Here is a 23,495-nt window from a genome sequence, read left to right on the forward strand (position 1 = left end):
CATCGGGCTCTCTAGTTAGAGTTGTACACTACATAGTCTCTCTAGTTAGAGTTGTACACTACATAGTCTCTCTAGTTAGAGTTGTACACTACCTAGTCTCTCTGGTTAGAGTTGTACACTACATTGGGAATAGGATGCCATTTTGGATGTACAGTCTGTGATGACCTCCAGTAGTGATGCTGACATCTTAAAGATTTGTTTCCCTACTGCAAAAAAGGGAACTGAGTATTCTATAAAATCTCTGAGGAAGTTTGACTGGTATTTTCAGTAAGTGGATCTACTGACTTCAAAAGATGTTGTAATGTTTTATTCCTTCATAATTGGTATTTTATAGACTGAATATTTGGTTGTCAACCAATGTGAATTCAGTATAAAATCAATAAAACATTGGCTCACAAATGTCCTCAGGTGGACGTTTTGCATTTCCATTGTTTTCTACATTGATTCAGCTTCCTCAAATGTATTGTTATTTTTGAAGAGAAAACTTTTGCCACATTTGATTTGAGGACCTTTCTCAGCATCTCAAAACAATATTGAAATTCTAATTTAATTAAATATGAATAAAAAAGAACATATTTCATATAGCAAAAGTTATAGGCAGCTAGGACTTTACTTCCAGTGATCCCAAGTCCAATCTAAATCAAACATTTCTACAGTATCTAACATGAGTTACAGATACAATACATGTATCAAACAGCAGTTACAGATACAGTACATGTATCTAACAGCAGTTACAGGTACAGTACATGTATCTAACAGCAGTTACAGATACAGTTCATGTATATAACTGCAGTTACAGATAAAGTACATGTATCTAACAGCAGTTACAGATAAAGTACATGTATCTAACAGCAGTTACAGATACATTACATGTATCTAACAGCAGTTACAGGTACATTACATGTATCAAACAGCAACTACAGGTATAGTTCATGCCACCAGGAAATGCAAAATCTTAAGCTTCATGTTCAAATCATACTTCACTCAGAAATAAACTAAAAACCAAGCCGCTACCTCATCTTTGCACCTGGTGAATCTGTCAGATCTATCTGTATGTCTCTCAGGTGTTTAGATGTAATATCTTCTGTGTCCATTCCCTTGTATTTAGTGTTCATTGGTATATTTTGTATATATAATATTCATGTTGTTCTGTGTGTTGTCTTGTTGTCTTACAATGGAATGCCTTTGGCCAGGTCATCGTTGACAATTCACTTACCTGTTTAAATAACGGTTCAGTAAGATAAAAGCACCTAGGCCTTCAACTCCACTCACCCCAGCAAGCTCTAATGCATCCCTCTTATGTGTGTCGCATGCAGTGATTATTACGCCTTTGCCTATGGTCACCGCCCCCTAGATTTACTCAGGCCGTGTGGTTAGGCCCCGTTCTGGCTGCTACCATAATAGCTCCAGTTAACAAGCTCAGTGAGCTCAGAGTGGAAGAGGCTACCGTGGCTTTGGGTAAATAAATGGGCTTGGGGGGGGATTATTACTCACCACTACATGGCTGTTGTGTTGCTGAAATATTTTAATGTTTGGTTTTGAAATAGCATACATACATAATGTTCTTGTATGTTTTTATAAGGTAGAAGCTGTTTCTGATGGGTCATTGGCTTTCACTGGCAGAAGTCACTACACATCCCCTCCATTTCAATGTCTTTCTGGTACTTAAAAATAACAACCGTCATCCATTATTATGACAGAAGGTGAATCCCACTCAATAACGTACTCCACATTTCAGCTCACATTAAGCTGGATCAGCCAACAACATTTCTGTCATGTAAGACTTCTAACTGAGGAAGTTCGGGCAACGTAACAAGCCACTCAGTCCAACCTGGCATGTCTCCACATATCTGAGACTGATCCCTCAGGTGAAGTGATCCCTGATAGTACACAAATACCTTTGATAAAAAAAAAAAACATTGCCTCTGCCGCAAAAGTCGTCTCCAGGCTAAGTGTGAAATTGACACCTTTTGGAGGACGCTGATTGGAGTACATAGTAAAGACCATGGTTCGAGGGTTAGCGGAAGGTGTATATGTGAGGTATATCCAACAGCAGATTCATCCATAATCATTGTCAACTCATGTGTACTTAATTAGAAAGACTTTACTTATTGGAAATACAAGCACACACACACATGCATGTGCGCGCGCACACACACGCACACATGCACACACACGCACACATAAAAAAGCCACAAAACAAGATAGCATTGAAAACTTGTATTCCACCTGGAAGATACAGGAATAATAAAGCCTTTGAATGTCCAGCCCATTGCATTCCTTACAGCAGTCTATCTCGGTTGAAAGGAAGAACTGTCCAACAGCTTTAGTCCAGCTCAGATGCTTTTTCAACCCATGTTATTGGAGGTCCCACTGGATGAATGCAAATGGGCTTCCATGATGACCCCAGGCCACCACAAGGGAGACATCCCTTCGTCCCTCTTCTATGACATCATCACAGTGGACCCTATGTTGTCAGTGTGGCGATGACAGGACAGAGGCAGGTCTATTCTCCCTGAGTTCTGTCCAGACAGTTTAACTTGCCTTAGCGGAATCCTTGGCCTTTGCTGCCTTCTTCTTTGCCTTTTTAATGGCCTTTTCTTTCGTTTGCTTCTCCTCCTCCAACCTCTCTTTCTCCATCTTCTTCTCCTGCTTGTCAGACTTGTACTTCCAGACAGGCGGCTCCAGGTAGCCCTTGTGCATCTTCTTCTTCTTTGCCTTCTTGGGGGTTTTGTTTGGGGACTTGGTGTAGGTGATCTTGGGAATACAGCTGGACGGGAATACCGAGTTCCGATGTGCCAAGGAACGCGGGAGGAAGTTCCGGGCGGTGTTGGAGGCCGTTGAGAGGACACTCCCCCTCCTCTCCGTGTTAGAGCAGCAGTTGGCCAACGAGAGGGAGCGTGACGGCGCCGGCGTCGGCGTGAATGAACACTTCACACCGTTACTGTGACACACTGAGCTCTCCTCCAAATCTTTGCTGCCGTGTCTCTCCATAAGCTCCGGCACAGCCAGGCGTCGCTTCCCGACCTCGGGGGGACTGGTGGGGCAGAGGGGCCGGCAGCCCGTGGACACCAGAGGGCTGTGGATGGAGGTGGTCATCCTCACCATGTGGTCCATCACCCCGTTGTCCTGAGGGTCCTTGGGGAAGCTTATGGTCAGGTTGTCCCTCAGGCGTTGAGTCAGGGTCTTGGGGCCCATGGCTTCAGTGCAAGTAGAGTAAGAAAGGACTTTATGTTAAACAATTTATTAACTTCTTTTTATATAATATATTTTGAATGGGGGTATTTTCACTTTGTTCAGGCAGTTGAATTATTCCAGTCAGTGGTGGAAAGTTAGCCCCAGAGAAAAATAAATACTGAGGACTATGGGATTGGACCCTGGTCTGCAGTTTGGGAGTTTTAAACTGCATGTGTCTAGAGCCAGGTGAAAAGGAACAGGAGGGACCTTCCTGAATTTGTCGAACTGAAACTTTCTTTCAAAAAATTTCCACACCACCATATTTTGTTTGGCAGAAAGAATACCCCCTTGTGAAATGTACACAGCCCAGAAATACACATAAACTACTCACACCCCATGGCGAGTTGGAGGATTGTATCAGCTGCAAACCAATTTACATGTGAAGTGTCTAGCTCAAGGGCAAAACAACAGGTTACTGGCAAAATCTAACAGGTTATTTTTCCAGAGCCAGTGTTGGCATTCAAACCGGCAACCCTCTGGTGTCAGAATGTCTAACCTTTTGCAACCAACTTCTCCAGTTCCGGCCACTCCATCGTGTAGCTGTCGCAGAACTGTTCGGCAATGGGGCGTGCCTGGAGGACGCGGAGACGCTGAAGGACCTCGAAGCGTCCTGTCACCATGGCCCAGTCCCGGATGCCTTTCCCTCGGACCTCATCCACTACATTGATGTTGGCCCCTGGAATGGGAGCGAGTAGAATGAGAGAGACACACACAAAATGATAGCTAGTTAACTAGGTAAAACACTTGAGTAATACACAGTTTTATGATGCCCATAAAAGTAAAAAATAAATTGAGTAATTGCCCCCTCATGTGGCTAGTAAAGGAACTGCTAAATAGTGAAGGTGTGACTGGAGAAGTCTTATTTTTGATTGACTAACAACAACAAACCACCTCCTTATCCTGTGTTTGTGGACTGCCTTCAAACTATTTTCTCCAGGTTACACAGGAAGAGCCATTGTTTCAAGGATTTACTGGATAGAGACCAACTCACCCTTGTGCCAATTTTAAAAGTTTGTCCTCAACCATTTATTGAGCTGAAGAGGAACACACGGGCTGTAATACACGTCGAATTAACAAATGAACAAACAAAAAAACCCACTGCTGCTAATCAACAGGAGCAGGAAGTAGAGCGCTGTGCCGGTAATTGAGCCTCACTTATGAAACAGTAATAGGTGTGACTGGATGAAATTCTGACAGTGTCTATATTAGTCCTGTTAAATCCACACAAACCTAATCCAGCCTGCAGCCGAAAACAGCTAGTCCCTGATTAGATGAGTAGATCTGACAGGAAAACATCGTCCTCAGAATTGCCCCTTAAACTCAGCTCAGAGTGCGTCATCGCCTTCTTCCACAGGAATGGCTATCGTAACACAGGTCTGTGGCCCAAATGCCACCCTGCTCCCTATGGAGTGCTTTCCTTTTGACTAGGCCCTTGTCTTTTCTCCAGCACCTGGTATTCAGTGTGCTATAACTGTAGAACCGTGACACAATTGTCCTTCGGTTTGCATCATGATAAGCCGATGACCCAATTCACTACAGAAACATTGTCTTTGTGAAGTGGTGGCTATGAAAAAAACGAATGTGACCTGGAAAGTGATGTCAGAAGACCTTCCATGCCTGCAACTAAAGACCAAGCACTACTCCAGTTCTTACCGGCCATGATGAGGGAAGATACACAGTCCTCCCTGCCCTGCATGGCTGCCTTGATGAGGGCAGTAAAGCCTCTCATGTCCCTCATCTCCAGGTCTACCTTCGGGTAATAGTTCAAGATGAAATTCAGGATGGATATGAAGCCTGGGTGAACAGAAATGCTTTTATTAGGATGTTTAGGAAGATTTTTTTTTTCTCCCAATTACAAGGAATGTTCAATGGAACTTCTTGTTTTCCATTAAATAAATCCCTCAAAAAGAGATTCACACCCAGGCACACACACACACACACACACACACAGGTCACAGAATTTCCAAGAGGGGAAAAATGCTATTTAACATGTTTTGTAGTTAAATGCCCAACAACAATGTTCCCTGGGATATGGTTTTCGTCTTATATTATTCTGGGACTCTCTATCCCGACCAGATCCCGACCAGATCCCGACCAGACCAAGGGCCGTATAGCCATGTAATATTTCAGTGCTTACCGGCCTGGGCGGCGATCATCAGCGCAGTGTTGCCTTCGCTGTCCTGATGGTTGATGTCTATCAGAGGACACGTGTGTAGTCCATACACTATGTCTATATAACCTCTGGAGACTGCCAACATCAGGCCGTTCTGGAACCCCCACCCCAGAAACAACACGTTTTTATTAGCTTGGTTACCATATCCTGTAACGCCACAGTTTCTTTTAACGTTTGTGTGCTTTTTAAATGTATTCTTATGAAAAAAACAGGTTTTCCCGGACTAGTGCTAGCTTATCCTAACTGGCCCCAAGGTAGGCCCAGGCATACACGTCAACCATTGTAAGGAAGTAAAATGCTAACTGAACCCAGGAACACCAATGGGAAACATTACACAGTCTTATGGAACCCAGAACCATAAAGGGGAACAGTGAACAGTCCTTACCCTGCCATTAATGTCCAGCTCCATGACCTCTTCCTTAGTAACCCCTCTCTCCAGAATCTTGCGTAGCGTGAGCGCCTCGTTCCTGTCACACGCCTCGTACAGCGTCGAGGTGGTCCCACCTCCACCGCGCTCCATCTCATAGTCTGGCATGATGGAGTCCTCCGACACCAAGCTGGCCGTTTCGGACTCATTCTCAGAGAGTTCTGAGTCCTCAGACGGGCCGGCGCCCAGGTGGGGGTCTTCTCCTGGATGAGCCATCACAGAGGACCTCCAGGTGGACCACCCGGAAGGAGCTGGTCACGTCCGATCAGGAGGCCCCTTCTGCCTGCAGGAGACGGATATCACACTCTGTGGAGGACCACCGGACCATACCTTCCCCTTGTCGATGACGATGACAACATCCTGGATACTCTCTGGAGGAATTTCACACACACACACACACACACACAAGCTATTTTTCCTATACGTAAGTCGTTTGGGAGCCTTGTCTTTCTTTTTCTCATAATATCAATTCATTTAGAGAGACCGTAGAGAGTTTTAGAGAGTCTCTAAACCGAAATCTTCAATCATGAACGATACCACAGCAATGACCCAACATCGATCGATAAGCATGTACTTACTAGGAAATTAGCAATAGTCCGAAATGATTCCACATTCCTATAGCTGATGTGACAAGTGTTTTATAATCATCAGCCCCCAAGCGGTTGGCTGGCACTTTCAAGCCCATAACGCTCCATCAGCCTGGAGAGGTCAAACCACCTGCTCCTGAGAATCCTGCTAAAGTTCCCTTTGACCCCAGACAGCACAGTCGTAACTACTTTGTTTTCCATTGACAGCATGTTGAATGAATAGACAGGTCCATGAACTGGTTTTAGTCTGTGCGAGAGAGGTTTAAAACTGGATGAGCCGCGCTTCACCCCAGACCTGAGGATATCTCCTTAAATCCTGATCCATGCTACAGGGACGACCCGACGTGTTTTACTGGGTTAGGCAACTAGATTCAGATCTGGGACTATGGTATGACTAAATGGATGTTTTAATTATAATAATTTATACATTGCAAATGAACCACAAATACTTTGTCCAGAAAGAGACTGTATTTGAAAATAATTATGCTATAATTTTCTTAAATTGCGTTACTGCTGCACTGCTCCCCTGAGGACCTCTGGGTTATCTGCGAGTGGGATTCGAACCGTGGTCTCGCAAGTTACATTATCACTGTGACCCCTGAACCTCATTTTGATTGAGTGTCTGCACAGGGGGAGGGCCCTTTGGGGAAATCTTAGGTCCCTTTAAAGGTTGATCATGTACTTTTGTTCTCGTTTCAAAGAATGTTTGAAAAGTATTTGGGAATTATCAGCAATTATTGTGTATGATCTTAATTACCCTCTCCTGTATAACAAAATAATATATATCTTCTGTTATTATCTCTTCTGTTATACATATATTATATTTATTATTGTAGAATTTCTAACCCATATTAGGTATTTTTTGAAATTGCAACTGTCTGAGGGCCATAATGTTTTTTAGTTTATAACAATGACATTTCTCAATACGTTCTGTTTATTACAACCACAGTAGAGCTACATGGGTAACCACAGTTCTACGAGTTAAGCAAGATTTTAACTTGCGACCTCTTTTCAAATATGATGAACCCACATTGAAAACGCTATATTAGTTAAGTAAAATGTTTTACATTATGTTTCAATTGGGAAAAAGCCAGCTACCACCTTGAACCCTGGATGGCTTAGATAGGACACTAACAATAAACAGTTAAATATCCTTTAACAAATTAAGAAGAAAGAGAACTGCGACTAGTCCTTCATTGGTTCTAAAATTCAAGCCAATCTTTTAGACATGGCCCCAGAAATATTCCCAGCACCACTATTTTCAGCTGTGGCTTGTGCAATTAACTAATTAGGTACATCTGAGAAGTGACCTTTGAAGTGACCTGTGCAGTGACCTGCCACCAAAGCATTTTACAACCTCAACACACACACACACACACAAACACACACACAAAAATTGCCAGCCCCTGATGTGTTGAGATTGCTCATATATTTCATTTTCAAAAAGGATCTGATGTAATTGGTCAATTAGAGACATTCAGTACAGCATATAAACCCACTGACTGGATGATTTCCCTGGTCACTTACATGGCGCCCCTAGAATGAGTGGCAAATCTGTCAACGAGAATAAAACCGTTGTTGTGTAATAACGCTATGCTAGGGAGTGTGTGGGTATTGACAGTCTGACTGTCTCTCTGTTTGTCTGTTTGTCTATCTGTCTGACTGTCTTTCTCTCTGTCTGTCTCTCTGTCTGTCTGACTGTCTCTCTCTCTGTCTGTCTCTCTGTCTGTCTGACTGTCTGTCTGTCTGTCTGTTTGACTGCTTTTTGTCTTTCTGGGGTAAAGCTGGTTACAGCACCTGACACCACATCAAGCTTCACCTTAAAACAACATCAGAGCAGACTGACTGGGACTTAGCAACTGGTGCACACACACACACACACACACACACACATACACACACACACACATACACACACATACACACACACACACACACACACACACAAACACTACTACCACGGATAACACACATAAAAACATGTACCTTTGATAAAACAATTTCCATATTTTTTTTGACTAAGATCAGGCATTTACATTCCTAGCCATGCCGCATGGAGAAATCTACCATTTAGACAATGTCTGTTCAAACGGAATGACATCTTTTTGTTGATTGCGGTCAGCCAAAACATTTGAGAAAGATTTCCGCAGTTTGTACTCAAAACACATTGTTTCCCTCTGCTCAGAAAACTCATGGCTATTTAGCTCTGGATTGTCTGACTGCTAAATTTAACCCTCACTTAATCCATGTACATCGTCTTTTGCAGGCTAACGGAATTTGTTGTTTGATTGTGTGTGTGGCTCTGTGTGTGTGTGTGTGGGATTGGGGGTTGGGGGTGGCGATAAATAACATTCTATACCACAGCAACAAAAACAAAACTGTTGACTATTGTCCATTCAGGGCCTCTGATGTGACATCAGTTCTCTAGCTGACTCACTTGGCCGTGCTTCTCACAACAACACCTTGGCCAAAGTCTTTCCTAGACTTACTAATTATTGGTTTCAAACTATTTACATGACTAAAGTCTCATCCAGTCATTAGTCCGAACACCTCTAGCCGGTCAGCAGGATGGGACCCCGGTAGGATCACATTATGGCACCTCTCCCAAGCCCTTGTTTTCATTCCTCTGCCATTGTTCCACTCAGAAGAATGAAGATCAGAATCACTACGACGCATCTCTCTCAATACAATTCCATTCAAAGGTGCTTTGTTACCGTGGGAACCCCTCTGTCCTGCTCTGACTGGTACTTAGCTTGACCAGGCTTCTGCTGGGTCTCAGGTAGTGAATACACATCACACCTTTCTGTTGAGCCCTGGACCAACCAACCAATCGCTAACACACTACAAGTGAATGCTCGGAGCAAAGCATGAAAACCCCTACCTTTTGCAAGCTTGTCTTACACACAGGGACCAAAGGTATAAACACATTTTCAGCTTTGCACTTGGTAATCAATTCTGCAACACACATTGTGCAAAACACTACACACAGTTTTGTACATTACACAATGTGTTCAATAATGAAACCCCTTGCAGTCATTGAGAAAACACTTCAATTCAATAAGCAAAACACACTTGAAACTGGCAACACCCCACACACATATTACAGCACTTAAACTGTAGCAGTCATACTAACCTTTCTGGATGCACTACATCCTGCAGTTACACAGGACAGACCAGAGCAGCCCAGGTCTGTTCTCATCATATGTTAGTTTCCACTGGGCTGCTCTGGTCAGGAACAGGTTCACCAACCACAATCATTTGAACAGTTTTATACCTGTCCCTTATTCCCCATTTCTAAATACGATTGAGGAATTATTTTCGGCTTGGCGTTGGAAAGTATATGACCACCAATCACATGTCCTCCTGCCTCTTCTGCAAGCGATGGACGAGGCATGCGAAGACACTGAGGTGGGGTCGATCCATGGTTGGACACGACACGCAAGACGATATTTTCCCCCGTTGCCTGGCCAGGGAGGACATGGCTTGTGATGTGGATGAGGTGATGTGGATGAGGTGATGTGGATGAGGTGATGTGGCCAGACCCTAATACAAGGCGTGATCCCTAAACGACTGTACTGTAATTGTGCTTTCCTTTGTGTGTTATTGCTGTTGTAAACATTTGCCACTCTAGCAAATCTAATACTGCATTGCTTGAACTGTGAGTAGATCAACTGCACTTGAAACATTTTTCACAGAGGCCTGCATGAGAAAATAAAAAAGGTACAAATGACAGCAGTGTTTTGATTACAGTTGACTGGTGTGTTGTTGCTGCTTTGAATGTGTAATGTGTGTGTGTGTTTCTTATTGATCCAAAAATGACCTTGTGAATCATGTGTTAAGATTTGATTGCAGAATGTCAATTTGACATGGCAGTTAGATGTTAACCTCCAAAGTGTTGGAAGTCCAGTTTTCTTGTGTGTAGAGTTTTTACACAATGAGATAAATTCTTCACTTTGTGTGTTAGCAGTCGAGAAAAACTGTAAAGGACACTACTAAGGTGCCGACCATCCAAAATGCACAAGTGCCTCTGAGAATATCGTCCCTCAACAGAAGAACAAGTGGCAACATGACAGAGTTACAAAGCCATACACATCATCAAGACTCACCATGAAATGGCTGTGTGATCAGTGGACTGTAGCCTAGTCTCCGTTCACCGCTCGTCCTCTCTCTGCCTGGGTCAATACAGCATGTGCATCCCCTCTAAATCACTTCCACCTGCTACTCCTCAGCCTGGCTTACCTGTGGTGCTGTGGCCCCCCCCCGGCTCTGCTTGGCCACTTAGCCTAGGTTCAACCCTTAGAGCCTTGTTGCCACCCAATCCTCATCCCCCCAGGTCTTTACATAGACTCAGCATGGTAATTCAGGCCGCCTTTGGCTTCTGGTCTAAGTTAGTCAGGAGGCAGCATGCTCTCGTCTCACCCCGATTAGAGGAGATTTACAGGAGGATTACGAGGCAAGAAACAGCATCAGGGGAGCATTTCTCCTGACAGGGTGGCCAAGAGCTGAGCAGGGACAATTGCTCTCCTGCTCTCTTTTCTCTCATTCGTCTTTCTTTTCTTATTCTCCCTCTTGTCCCCTATCATTCTCCATCTCTCTTCTGTTATAACCTCTTATATAGTCTAGGATTAGCCTTAGGATTTAAACACACTTTGAAAGTTGAAGAGTGTTAGCCTGTGTGTGTGTGTGTGGGTGCGTTTGTTTGTGTGTATTATCACTATGTCCTTGAGCAAGGCACTTAACACAAATTGCTCCTGTAAATGTACAAATATAAGTGTGTGTCTCTCTTTGTGTGGATGTCCTGTGGACAGGTCTGTGTGTGTCTTTGTGTGGGGGATGGTTGTGTGTGTATGTCTTACTGTTTGTCTATGTGTGTGTGTCTTTAAGTGTGTCTATGGGTGTTGATGTGTGTGTGTGTATATGTGTGTGTGTCTTTGGGTGTATGGATGCATGTGTGTCTGTATGTGCCTGTGTGTGTGTGTGTGTCTGTCTGTATGTGCCTGTGTGTGTGTCTGTATGTACCTGTGTGTGTGTCTGTGTGTACCTGTGTGTGTGTGTGTGTGTGTGTGTACCTGTGTGTGTGTCTGTGTGTGTGTGTGTGTGCCCATCTGTCTGTGGCTGGTGGTATAATCCGACTCCCAGTCTTAGTGTGAAACACACCATCTGGACCAATTTTATCCAGGAAATCCATTGCAAGTATCAACAAACTATTAGTACTGTTACAGGGAGTCAGGGACCTATTAGTGCTGTTACAGTGAGTCAGGGGCCTATTAGTGCTGTTACAGTGAGTCAGGGGCCTATTAGTGCTGTTACAGGGAGTCAGGGGCCTATTAGTGCTGTTACAGGGAGTCAGGGGCCTATTAGTGCTGTTACAGGGAGTCAGGGGCCTATTAGTGCTGTTACAGGGATTCAGGGGCCTATTAGTGCTGTTACAGGGAGTCAGGGGCCTATTAGTGCTATTACAGGGATTCAGGGGCCTATTATTGTTGGTACAGGGAGTCAGGGACCTATTAGTGCTGTTACAGGGAGTCAGGGACCTATTAGTGCTGTTACAGAGAGTCAGGGGCCTATTATTGCTGGTACAGGGAGTCAGGGACCTATTAGTGCTGTTACAGGGAGTCAGGGACCTATTAGTGCTGTTACAGGGAGTCAGGGACCTATTAGTCCTGTTACAGGTAGTCAGGGACCTATTAGTGCTGTTACAGGGAGTCAGGGACCTATTAGTGCTGTTACAGGGAGTCAGAGGCCTATTAGTGCTGTTATAGGGAGTCAGGGACCTATTAGTGCTGTTATAGGGAGTCAGGGACCTATTAGTGCTGTTATAGGGAGTCAGGGACCTATTAGTGCTATTACAGGGAGTCAGGGGCCTATTAGTGCTGGTACAGGGAGTCAGGGACCTATTAGTGCTGTTACAGGGAGTCAGGGGCCTATTAGTGCTGTTATAGGGAGTCAGGGATCTATTACGCAAATCAAGTATTGACCAATGTTTTATTTAAATTAAAACTGCCAATTCTTCACTGCATTGAACTGTTTAAAGACATTAAATTAATTAACCAATTGTTATTTTTTTATTTTCTATTCTTTCTATCAGAAACAATTATTTGATAACAATTTATTGTCCTGTAAGGTCTGAATGTTATTGGAAACTGAATGTTATTGGAAACTGAATGTTATTGGAAACTGAATGTTACTGGAAACTGAATGTTATTGGAAACTGAATGTTATTGGAAACTGAATGTTACTGGAAACTGAATGTTATTGGAAACTGAATGTTATTGGAAACGGAATGTTACTGGAAACTGAATGTTGCTGGAAACTGAATGTTACTGGAAAAGTGATGAAAATGTCAGGGAAGTAACAACGGTGTAGGAAAACAAGTCATTACAGTCAGGGGCTTTTTTATGAGGAACTGGCATTGTTCTGAGAAAGGCTGATGTAAAGGACATAAACACACACATACACTCTAACAAACAAATGCACACACGTATTACAAGGACATATGACAAAGAATGCTTTTAGTTTGAATGTTATGCTTTAGGGTTTTGTCAACTGGCACCAGTATGAGAGGGAGAAAGAGCATACTGCCCCCTGCTGGATGTAAGGGGAAACATTACTTCTCCAGTACTGTGCTGTCCAACCAATCAGGTGCAACAGTCATGATGTAAAGCATGTGTCATGTAGCAGATGCTAAGCCAGAGCTATTTAAAATCGTGAATACAGAGGGCATGGAACCCACAGCACAGGCCAGTCAACAAAGTAATGGAAACATCTGCTGTCTCTTAATTGGTCAGGCTGTACAACGTACACAACAATTAGCCACATCTTGTAAAGTTCACATTGTTTCTAAGCCCTCATTTCCAGAGTGCATACGCCCCCTGGTGGTAGGGGATTTGAGCCCCGGCTTGGCCTGCTGTCTGTGCTGTTCCTCTGCATCTGTTTTCCTAGCCTCACTTTCCCACTGTCCTGTCAATAAAAATAATACAATACCCCCAAAATATCTTACAAAACACTCAGAATGGTCTGGACGGTTCTATAAGCATACATACTATATGTCTGTCACAGAAAGTCAAAGATCCCTTGTCTGATTTAACCTGTAGCTTCACACATTACATTAGATTAAAAGTCTGTCAACTGCCTACACAGTGACAGGTTTAGGTTTTTATCTGATTGTAGGAGCTTACCACACAACAGACTATTGTTAATTGCTGTTATTGGAAACACTCCAGGCATTCAATCCCTGTCAATCCTATCAAATGTCACTAACCAATCGAAGACGTTCCACAGCTTACCAGAAGCTTACCAGATCAACATGCTGTGTCAGTGAAAAAAGCACTGAAAAATGATGCCACGAATTTTAATAACAAAGTGGTACGAGGAATTTGAATACTATATGATCCCACCAAAAACCAAACGTTGAGTTAGATGCTGAAGACAAATCTCGGTTGGACCCTTGTCTGGAAAATGGGACAAATATCTTAATCCTCTCACCACATACGCAGTCATCTTTTTCTAGCCAAACCAGCGTCTGTGAAACAATGACAACACAGAGAGTGACATTGAGAACCATTCAGGAATCAACAACATAGCAGAAAGTAAATGAGACTTCATACTGCATGGCAAGGGTCATGGAACAAACCTGAGGTTAGCCGGAGGTAGAATTGAGGATCAAGAAGCTGGGGCTGGCATGACGAAGAACAGGGGAAGGTCAGTCAGCACGCCCACCCACCAGAGGAAGAAGGAGTGGGGGGACAGCGGCCGAAATATGAGGGGAAGGAAAAGAGAGAGAGAGTGAGGAGAAAGAGTGATGAGAAAGAAGAAAGGGAGGAGAGTGAACAGGGAGCGAAGAGAGGAGACTGAAGAGAGGAGACTGAAGAGAGGAGACTGAAGAGAGGAGACTGAAGAGAGGAGACAGAGGGGAGAGATGAATGTTTTCTCCATTAGTTCCTAATAAGGAAAACCAATGAAATACTTTGATCTTTATTCCACAACTTTCTTTAAACTGCAAAGTAGACTTTTATATCCATTATTTAAGTTTGTATGAAATCGCAGCAGTAGGAGCAGCTATACAGATTAATCAAAGACTGGCACATTCTTCTTCTGCTAGAAGTGCAATTAAAGGATCGGATGAGCTATTTAATATCTAAATTGTTTTCTTACAGAACGTTAAAAAACATTGTGACATGGACTCAGAACATTCCTTTTTGTTTCTTGGATAACTGTAATTTAAAGATCAAATAACACATTTACACACAAGACAAAATACAACGAGAAAACAATATACATTTGGAAAATGTTTTCCAGAACTCTTGTTAGACAATGATCAGAATTTTAATCTTGGTAATACCAGCACAGCTTATGTACCAATTTTAGTGGAAAGCCTAAAACCTACAGCTGACAGGAGGGAACAGATTCAGCCATTCCAGTGCCAAGAGCGAGGAGGAGGGATGTATTGAGAGAGAGAGGTGGCGTAATGGTTTGCAATGTGATTCGAGAGGATCTGCCAGTTTTCCCCCCTAATGAAAGCAAAGTGGTGGACAGCCCAAAACACACACATATTTAGTCCCAAACGCGTCTCCATTCGCCAATGACTGCATATCCTCCCAGAGCCAGACGGGGGCAGCAGAGTACAGTCCACATACAACTACCATGGATGAGTAGTTGGTTAGTGTTGTCGTTTTCACAGTGGAAACCAACAGAACATCGGGAATTTTACTCTGTGCAAAGTAGTTAAAATCAGTTAAGAGTGTGAATCCTTCATCTGTATTTTCTGAGGGAGTATAGTTTTACAAACATCTTTCGAAACATATATTTCCTAATGTCCCCGTTTCACGGTAACTCTGCTTCTTTCTTTATGTGTCCTTCTGAGACAAAATTGCCCATTTAAATTAGCTTATTTAAGTTTTACGCAATGATGTGTGTCCCAACTGGCAATGTTCCGACCAGACTGTAATAATCTCCCTGCATGGCCTGGAAGCCCAATGCCCCAGTGCATCAACATGACGCTCAGCCATGTCCTGGGTCAGTAAGGAAGTGAGAGATCTACGTGGTGGAGAAAAGGCGGTAGAAACACAGTTCGACATTAGCCGCTGCATCATCAAGCTCTGCGTTGTAAAGGTCTGCAATTGGACTTAAATCACAGCAGGACATGCCTGTTTTTTATTAGCCCGCTGAAGTGGAGGTACAAGTGCGAGAGTGGGAACAGGAGAACTAAGTTCAGCCACAGAGCTGGTTCTAAAGACAGCCATGTGCTGGGATAATATTAGACTGCTGGCAGTTTGTCCAGAACCGGCCTTAACTCCACTTGGCTTGGGCTTCTAGAGATCTGCTAGATTATTTTCACAGCTATGTGCCTGGCTGACAGACTCCCCTCTCCTCTCACCCACTCCCTCCTCCCGCTACCCCTCCTCGCCTGTCCTCCTCTCCTCTCCCCCGTCCCCCATGTTTCCCCTCATCACAAACATCCCTCCTCGCCTCTGCGCCAATCATCCTCCCGTACCCTCCTCACTTATTCTCTCTCCTCCTGTTCCTCTACATCCCTCCTAATTCCCTCCCCCACTCCTCTGCTCCTCATTCCCTCCACCCCTCCTCTGCTCCCCATCCCCTCCCCCGCTCTAGTGCTCCCTCATAACTAAGCCTCTTGTTCTAAAGAGTCAAGACACAATTCAACTGTCCTACTGCATCACAGTGGCAAATGACTTGGCTATAGTAGTCATTCCTACATTTGTCTCTGCCAAGGAGATAAATCATCCAGCTAGTGTTTGTGGTTCTTGGAGCATGTGTGTATGTGTGTATGTGTGTATTTTTTTTTTTTTTTATGTATTCTGTGGAGCTCAGTTGATACCGAGGTCTCATTGTATGAAGGACACAGCTTTATGAACAAAGAGGTTGTAATTAAGTGATCAATTTTTTTTTGGTGAGGTCCAGCTGTCCTTCTGAAACAAGATGCACTGATTAGAATGCATCCTTTCACCTGTAATAAAGCAAAACTTCTTTGGTAACATACATCCTATATACATCCTGAGTATTAGAGTGTTGTTTTAGAGTAGGTTGCTGAAATGTTTTGGTATCACCACAGATAAAAAAGTTGACAAAGTTTATTCATACCAGGTGTAACAAATATTGTTATAGGTGTTGTGAAATGTGTTTGTCTCGACTCTTAAACAATGCAGTCAATAAAAATGTATTATTTATATATTTACAGTACCAGTTTGGACACACCTATTGATTCAATTGTATTTCGTTATTTTTACTATTTTCCACACTGTAAAATAATAGTGAAGACATCAAAACTATGAAATAACACATATGGAATTATATACATTAACCAAAAAAGCTTTGAAAAATCAAAATACATGTTACAAAATACACGTTACAATTTATATTTTAGATTCTTCAATGTAGTCACCATTTGCCTTCATGATAGCTTTGCATACTGTTCTTTTAACCAGCTTCATAAGGTCTTTATATGTCCTTAACTCTGCAGTCCAACTCATCCCAAATCCTCTCAGTTGGGTTGAGGTTGGGTGATTATGGAGGCCAGGTCATCTGATGTAGCACCCTCACTTTGCTACTTGGTCAGATAGCCCTTACACAGCCTGGTGGTGTGTTTTGGGTCATTGTCCTGTTGAAAAAACCAATGATAGTCCCACTTAGCACAAACCAGATGGGATGACGTATCACTGAAGAATGCTGTGGTGGCCATGCTGGTTGAGTGTGCCTTGAATTCTAAATAAATCACAGATAGTGTCACCAGATAAGCACCCCCACACCATCACACCTCCTCCTCCATGGGTCACAGTGGGAACCACAAATGTGGAGATCTTCTGTTCACCCACCCTGCATCTGACAAACACGGCAGTTGGAACCAAAAGAAAGATTTCCATCAGTCTAATGTCCATTTCTCGTTTCTGAGCCCAAGCAAGTCTGTTCTTCTTATGGCTGTCCTTCAGAAGTGGTTTTTGCAACAATTCACGCATTCTCCTCTGAACAGCTGATGTTGAGATTTGTCTGTTACTTGAACTCTGTGATGCATTTATTTGGCCTGCAGTCTGAAGTACGGTTGATGGCTAATTCCAATTGCTGGTAACGCTAATAAAGTTATCCTCAGCAGCAGAGGTAACTATGGGTCTTTCCTGTGGCGGCCCTCATGAGAGCCATCATAGTGCTTCATGTTTTTTTTGCGACTGCACTTGTTGAAGCTTTCAAAGGCCTTGAAATATTCTGCATTGACTGACCTTCACGTCCTAAAGTAACAATGGACTGTTGTGTCTCTTTGCTTATTTGTGTTGTCCTTGCCATAACATGCGCTAAAACACTACAGACACAAGGACGGTCTTCTGTACAGCAACCCTACCTTGTCACAACACAACTGATTTTACACATTTTTACACAAGTCTCTTACAACATTAAATCAAATTTGATTTAATTAGGAGCTTTTGCCGCGGATCAGCAAAGATGTCCATCAGGTCAAAGTGATAAATAAATGTACAATTACAAATTAACTTAGCTTATGGCATAATGCATATAATATTAGCCTGAAAACTTCAAGAAGTAGCAGAAGTACTCAATACATGTTTTGTGTTTGTGAAATGATGGTGTTAGCATATGACTCCCACACATGTTTGAGACCAAAATATCACTCATTGTTTGGGTTGTTTATTTTTTGGATCCACTCTTGCACAATTTCATGAAGGGAGCCAGTATTTACACTGACTATAAATGTTATTTCGCCTGGCCCACAGCTTGGTTCTTACTTTCATGCACTGCAGAGTAAAAGAGTAAAAACATTATTTTCAACACAAGAGAGTTGTGTTCTGATTTAGGGAAGGATGAGGGAAAGTCAGGGAAAAGGGTTCTCCAGACCCCAAACCTTTGGAAACTCCTGGTCTTGGACGCTCCATGGAACATATACACATCTGACCAGAAACAAAAAGATTGTTAGATCAAAACCCAGAAGATAAATAATCTGTCATTCTGTCCCTGAACAAGACAGTTCACACTTATTGGTCCTGTAAGTCACTGTGCATAAGAAAACAGAGGAATATGAAATGGAAAATGAAAGGAGGCAATGTTTGCTTAATCAACTTTTACTAGCACACTGAATTAATCTGAAATTTTAAATATTGGCCTATTCTTGGAAAACAAGAATTTAAAAAATTATTAAGTGGAAGAATCCTAGTGGGCCTGTATCCGCCAGGCTTCTTAGAGTAGAAGTACTTATCAATTTAACATTTCACAAGGCAGTTGAAAGCACATGTTCAGGTTTTTTACTGCCTGAAGAGCATTTCCATCTCTGGCTGACACAAACAAGATGATCCATGTTTTCATTTCTTTACCAAGTATAGAAGAACACATTCCTATTCACAGCAACGACCTGGGAACAATCAGGGTTAACTGTCTTTTTTCAGGGATGGAATAACTGCAGTGCTCTCCAGTCTGATCAACCCAAAAACATACAAAACGAAACAGCATGGGTACTGACCAAGACCAACGTATGCTGTTTTTAAACTTTCCTTCCAAGCCCAAGATGTTGACAACATGATAAAAAAAAAAAGAACACCTTTCTGGTTGAAAAAATATTGAAAACATGTTGTTGAAAATATTTTGCTCACCGAGTCTGCATTGAATTTGTTTTACGGTTCTTTAAGTGGTCTTTAAGTCTCTTCACACCTGTGCACCCTAATACATGACAGTTATGTTTTTGGGGGTCTTTATCAGGCCCACTGGGTCCCTTGTTATAACCATCCCAAAGCCTGGGCTCAAGAGACACGGAGAGACAGCCTTGGTATCTATGTCCCCAGCCTTGGGAGCGGCCTGCCAGTTAGTTGTCTGGGTCCTTAGGGCACTTGGTCCTTAGGGCACTTTTTGTTTTTACTGTACATCTAAACATTTCCCCGACACCTAACTTACAGCAGTGTGTCCACACATACATATATTTAAGCTCAATGGGACCTAATCATTTAGTTATTTTAGATCTCGTTTTTTATTTAATGTATATATTGTACTTGGCCTAATTTTCATTGTTTTTTATTTATTTTCCTTGAAAGGCCGTCTCTGATAACAGCAATATGGGGACACATGCCATATCAGCTCCAACATGACACTCGGCCATCCCGTTTTCAACATGTGCTAATGTGGACTTTGTGATCTGATTGAGGCGATCGAGTGTGAACGTAAGATCCATTTACAAAGGAATGCATAAATTCTCATTCAACGCGTCCCTGAACAGGAAGCAGAGATTCAACGCTGGCACTTTTATCACACTGGCCGATTTTATGTCCTTGCGGCAAAGACAACAGTCCATGTTGCTACCCAGATAAAGTTAATTCTCACCTAAACTAATATGCACAGGTTATGACATAGGACGAAGACCTACCAGTAGCTATAGATTAGGACATAGGACAGTTCTGGGCTAATTTGTCACACACAGGGAGAAGAGCTATCACTTCATGTAAATCACATCATGGCTTATAGGTCTCAGTCGAATCTTAAAAGGTAGATACACTGTAAATAAACCATTGTATTGCTCCTATCATCTGCAAACACCAACCATCAGCCCCCACCACATAATATATACAACATCAACAGTCCGCTTCTCCCTGTGGTTGATGGCGTGTGTGTGAGCGTGCGCGCGCGGTTGGGCGTGTGTGTGAGCGTGCGCGCGGGTTGGGCGTGTGTGTGAGCGTGTGTGTTTTCGGTCTGTGACGGTGCACTCTGCATGTATTATCTCTGCGCCTCACTGTGCTCCTGTCCAAATAAGGGGCTGTCCTGGTCAACCATGTGTCAGCATACCCTCAGACAGGGGTAGAGATAAATACAGACAGAGAGAGGGAGAGACGGAGAGACGAGGAGGGGAAGGAAAGTTGGGACAGGGGAGGAGACGGTGAGGAGGCGTTCTCGAAGCAGCTGGGAGAGGTGGAGGACTGTGTGGAAGTGTGGGCGAAGGAAAGGGTCGGATGAAAGAACAAGAGTTGTGGAAAGAAGGAGGAGAGTTTTTCTGGGGAGGGGAGGTGATCGGAGCAAGCCAATGACAGCGGGGCAGGAGAATTTAGAGGAGGGTGAGGTGGTCAGGACTCACAGAACGTTGAGGTGAAGTGGAAAAAGAAAATAAGAAAAAGGCCATTATCAAGGAGGAGGGTAACCCTTCAGGGCAGTTAATCAAAGTGTGGATCTAGCAGAAGGAAAAGATAGGGATTTTCTCAGAGAAGGATCTGGTGAACAGGAAAAGAGAGTGATTTTCTCAGAGAAGGATCTGGTGAACAGAAAAAGAGAGTGATTTTCTCAGAGAAGGATCTGGGGAACAGGAAAAGAGAGCGATTTTTTCAGAGAAAGATCTGGTGGACAGGAAAATAGATTGATTTTCTCAGCGAAGGATCTGGGGAACAGGAAAAGAGAGTGATTTTCTCAGAGAAGGATCTGGTGGACAGGAAAAGAGAGCGATTTTCTCAGAGACGGATCTGGTGGACAGGAAAAGAGAACGATTTTCTCAGAGACGGATCTGGTGGACAGGAAAAAGACCACCTGGGAGAGAAATGAAAGGATGGGATCAATTTGAACAAGGAAAAGAGATAGAGACATAGAGAGAGACACTTCCTGGACTTTCAAAACAACTGGAAGGACCGTCTGTCTGCCCAGAGGGAAGTGTGTACAGAGGGGACTTGGTGACCCGAGCAAGGCCTGCCCTGAGTGCCAGACACACACAGTGTGTTCCAGTGTGACACTGCAGACCACAACAGGTTCTTTCATTGCACACTGAACTGTTCGCGTGAATGAGGGTTCGTCTGGCTCAGTGTGTGTGTGTGTGTGTGTGAGTGCGTGCACGCGTGTGTGAACATGTGTTTCTTTGTTTGACTCAGCTTGTGTATTTTGGTTGGGGGTGTCTGTGTTTAAAAAGTGTGTGTGTGTGAGTGTGTGTCTGGGTGTGTGTTGTGCTTTGTGTGGGTGTGTATGCTTTGTGTGTGTGTGTGTGTGTGTGTGTCCGTGCGCGTTTGAGCTCAGACCAGGCCAGGACGAGGTTGTGGCTCTAAACCCTGGACCGTGCTTTGTAGGAGGAGAGGTGAAAGACAAAAAGAAAGGAGAGAAGGTCTAGTGAATCAGCGGAGGAGAGGAATGGAAGAGAAGAACTGAGGAGAGAAAGAACAGGAACAACATACAGCAGGAAAGCTTTTAGGAGGAAAAAGAAAGGGGTAGAAAGGGCAAGGCTTTGAAGAAGTGATGAAGGCTTTACAGAAGAACCAGGCTCGAACCGACCAGATGCTGGGTGCCATGGCTGACATGTTGACTTCACTGGCATTGCCCAATCAACAGTGGGTGAGTGACACACACACAGATCTGGTTGGAGGCAATGTGTTGTTGATATCAGAGGTCTCTTAGTTGTCGCATCAGGGCTCTTCACACTGGAAGTGTGAACGGTACAAGAGAAAAAACCTTTTATAAGATAGGTGTATGTTTTAGTCCAGCAGAGGACTGTTTGTTCCTGTTGTTCTCCCTGTCTTAAAATCACTGAAAGGACGGTGAAGACGATGACCTCACCTCTTTCAGATTTGTAACAAGAAACGTCTTTTGAAATACGTGAAAGGAGACAAAAGTGCATATTTTATTCATAGTAAAATAAAGGTTATGAGGTGTCCCAAATTTTCAGGGACCATTTACGCATGACCCCTGACCCTAATCTGTTAACAGGAGATGGACTATTTACAAACACGTTCCAGAGATAAGGTGTCATTTCAAATGCTAACCTACTAAATGGACACTTGGTTAGGCAGCAGATTAACATTTCTCTTTGGGAAATAGCTGCATCAAGTCCTGTTTCATGAAACTGGATCCAGAGTCTTGTGATGCTAACGAGGCAGATTGTGAGACAGAGTGACAGGAGAAGACGTCCGCATCCAGAGTGTCCAGCAAACATATTGGCCCGACCCTTTTCTGTCACAGAGATCCACTCAGATGTACTGTTTAGAGGCACATTCCACAGATGAGAGTGAGTGTGTGTCTGTGTTTGTGAGTGTGACCCCACCAAGACTGGTCAGTGTGTAACATTTTCATACATTTTCATGAGGACACAACACAAACGCAGAGGAAAGGAAAAGGATAGAGGGTTGAGGAGGAGTGAGAGGGCGAACAGAGAGAAGAGGGACAAAGAAAGACAGGTGACCAGACGGCTGTAGTCACAGAGAAGCAAAGGGGAGAGAGAAAGACAGATTATTAAGAAACAAAGTGTGGGCAGTTGTCTCTCTTCAATGGTTGCGAGGAATCTTGGACGTGTCCTAGAACAGAGGAAGTGGAGTAGCACTGATTAAAACGTCCAACTACAAACAAACACTAGTGCCCAAAGCCCTTCCTCTCACTCTTTATCTCTCTCTCTCTGTCTCACTATGCTCACCCTTAACATCTCACTCCCAACCGTCCTCCTCTCACTCTTTATCTCTCTCTCTCTGTCTCACTAGGCTCACCCTTAACATCTCACTCCCAACTGTCCTCCTCTCACTCTTTATCTCTCTCTGTCTCACTAGGCTCACCCTTAACATCTCACTCCCAACCGTCCTCCTCTCACTCTTTATCTCTCTCTCTCTGTCTCACTACGCTCACCCTTAACACCTCACTCCCAACCGTCCTCCTCTCACCTTTTCTGTCCAGTATCTCCTCCGTTCCCCGTACCTTTGGATCTCCCTGTTAAATGTATTTCTCTCCTTCATCACTCTCTCTTCCTCACCACCGCTCTCTTTCTCTCCTCTGAATCAACCTCTCCCTCGTCCGTGCTCCCTCGTCCGTGCTCCCTCGTCCGTGCTCCCTCGTCCGTGCTCCCTCGTCCGTGCTCCCTCTTCCGTGCTCCCTCGTCCGTGCTCCCTCGTCCGTGCTCCCTCGTCCGTGCTCCCTCTTCCGTGCTCCCTCGTCCGTGCTCCCTCGTCCGTGCTCCCTCGTCCGTGCTCCCTCGTCCGTGCTCCCTCTTCCGTGCTCCCTCTTGGTCACACACCTGGGGATATGGCGGTTCTGTAAGCACACAGCCGCCGTAGGTGTCTACTGCCTGGTCTCTACTGCCTGGTCTCTACTGTCTGGTCTCTACTGCCTGGTCTCT

General features: G+C 43.8%; 2 protein-coding genes across 6 annotated transcripts in view; one reads left to right on the top strand and one right to left on the bottom strand.

Annotated features, from left to right (window-relative positions):
- Nucleotides 1–591: 591 nt before the first annotated feature.
- On the bottom strand, nucleotides 592–10,735 carry ankrd33aa (ankyrin repeat domain 33Aa). 2 transcript variants are annotated; one of them, XM_010875123.3, is made up of 6 exons: nucleotides 10,531–10,735; nucleotides 5,796–6,120; nucleotides 5,375–5,504; nucleotides 4,891–5,031; nucleotides 3,734–3,913; nucleotides 592–3,200 (listed from the first exon to the last, which is right to left on the bottom strand). In XM_010875123.3, exons 2-6 carry the CDS (start codon nucleotides 6,051–6,053, stop codon nucleotides 2,536–2,538), a joined length of 1,374 nt encoding a protein of 457 aa, XP_010873425.2. In that variant the 5' UTR covers nucleotides 6,054–6,120; nucleotides 10,531–10,735; the 3' UTR covers nucleotides 592–2,535. The 2 variants fall into 2 exon arrangements, with proteins under 2 accessions (XP_010873425.2, XP_010873424.2); XM_010875122.3 differs by having other exon boundaries at nucleotides 5,796–6,208.
- Nucleotides 10,736–19,956: 9,221 nt separating this feature from the next.
- Nucleotides 19,957–23,495, top strand: part of arhgef25a (Rho guanine nucleotide exchange factor (GEF) 25a) — a 74,033-nt gene continuing 70,494 nt past the window's right edge. Inside the window, exons 1-2 of one of the 4 annotated variants that reach the window (XM_010875117.4) lie at nucleotides 19,963–21,156; nucleotides 21,469–21,730. In XM_010875117.4, coding sequence (XP_010873419.2) covers nucleotides 21,635–21,730 — 96 coding nt within the window. In that variant the 5' untranslated portion in view covers nucleotides 19,963–21,156; nucleotides 21,469–21,634. Of the gene's footprint in view, nucleotides 21,731–23,495 lie in introns of all 4 variants that reach the window. The other 3 variants (XM_020051721.2, XM_010875118.3, XM_034296180.1) reach the window with 3 other exon arrangements.

This window comes from Esox lucius, chromosome 12 (genome assembly GCF_011004845.1).
Source record: "Esox lucius isolate fEsoLuc1 chromosome 12, fEsoLuc1.pri, whole genome shotgun sequence".
Classification (NCBI taxonomy): domain Eukaryota; kingdom Metazoa; phylum Chordata; class Actinopteri; order Esociformes; family Esocidae; genus Esox; species Esox lucius.

Coding starts and splice junctions, on each gene's coding strand:
- ankrd33aa (XM_010875123.3), bottom strand. CDS start 6,053: ATGGCTCATCCAGGAGAAGACCCCCACCTGGGCGCCGGCCCGTCTGAG. Junction 5,505..5,795: donor AGCTGGACATTAATGGCAGG/GTAAGGACTGTT, acceptor TGGGGGTTCCAG/AACGGCCTGATGTTGGCAGT. Junction 5,032..5,374: donor GATGATCGCCGCCCAGGCCG/GTAAGCACTGAA, acceptor CTGTTCACCCAG/GCTTCATATCCATCCTGAAT.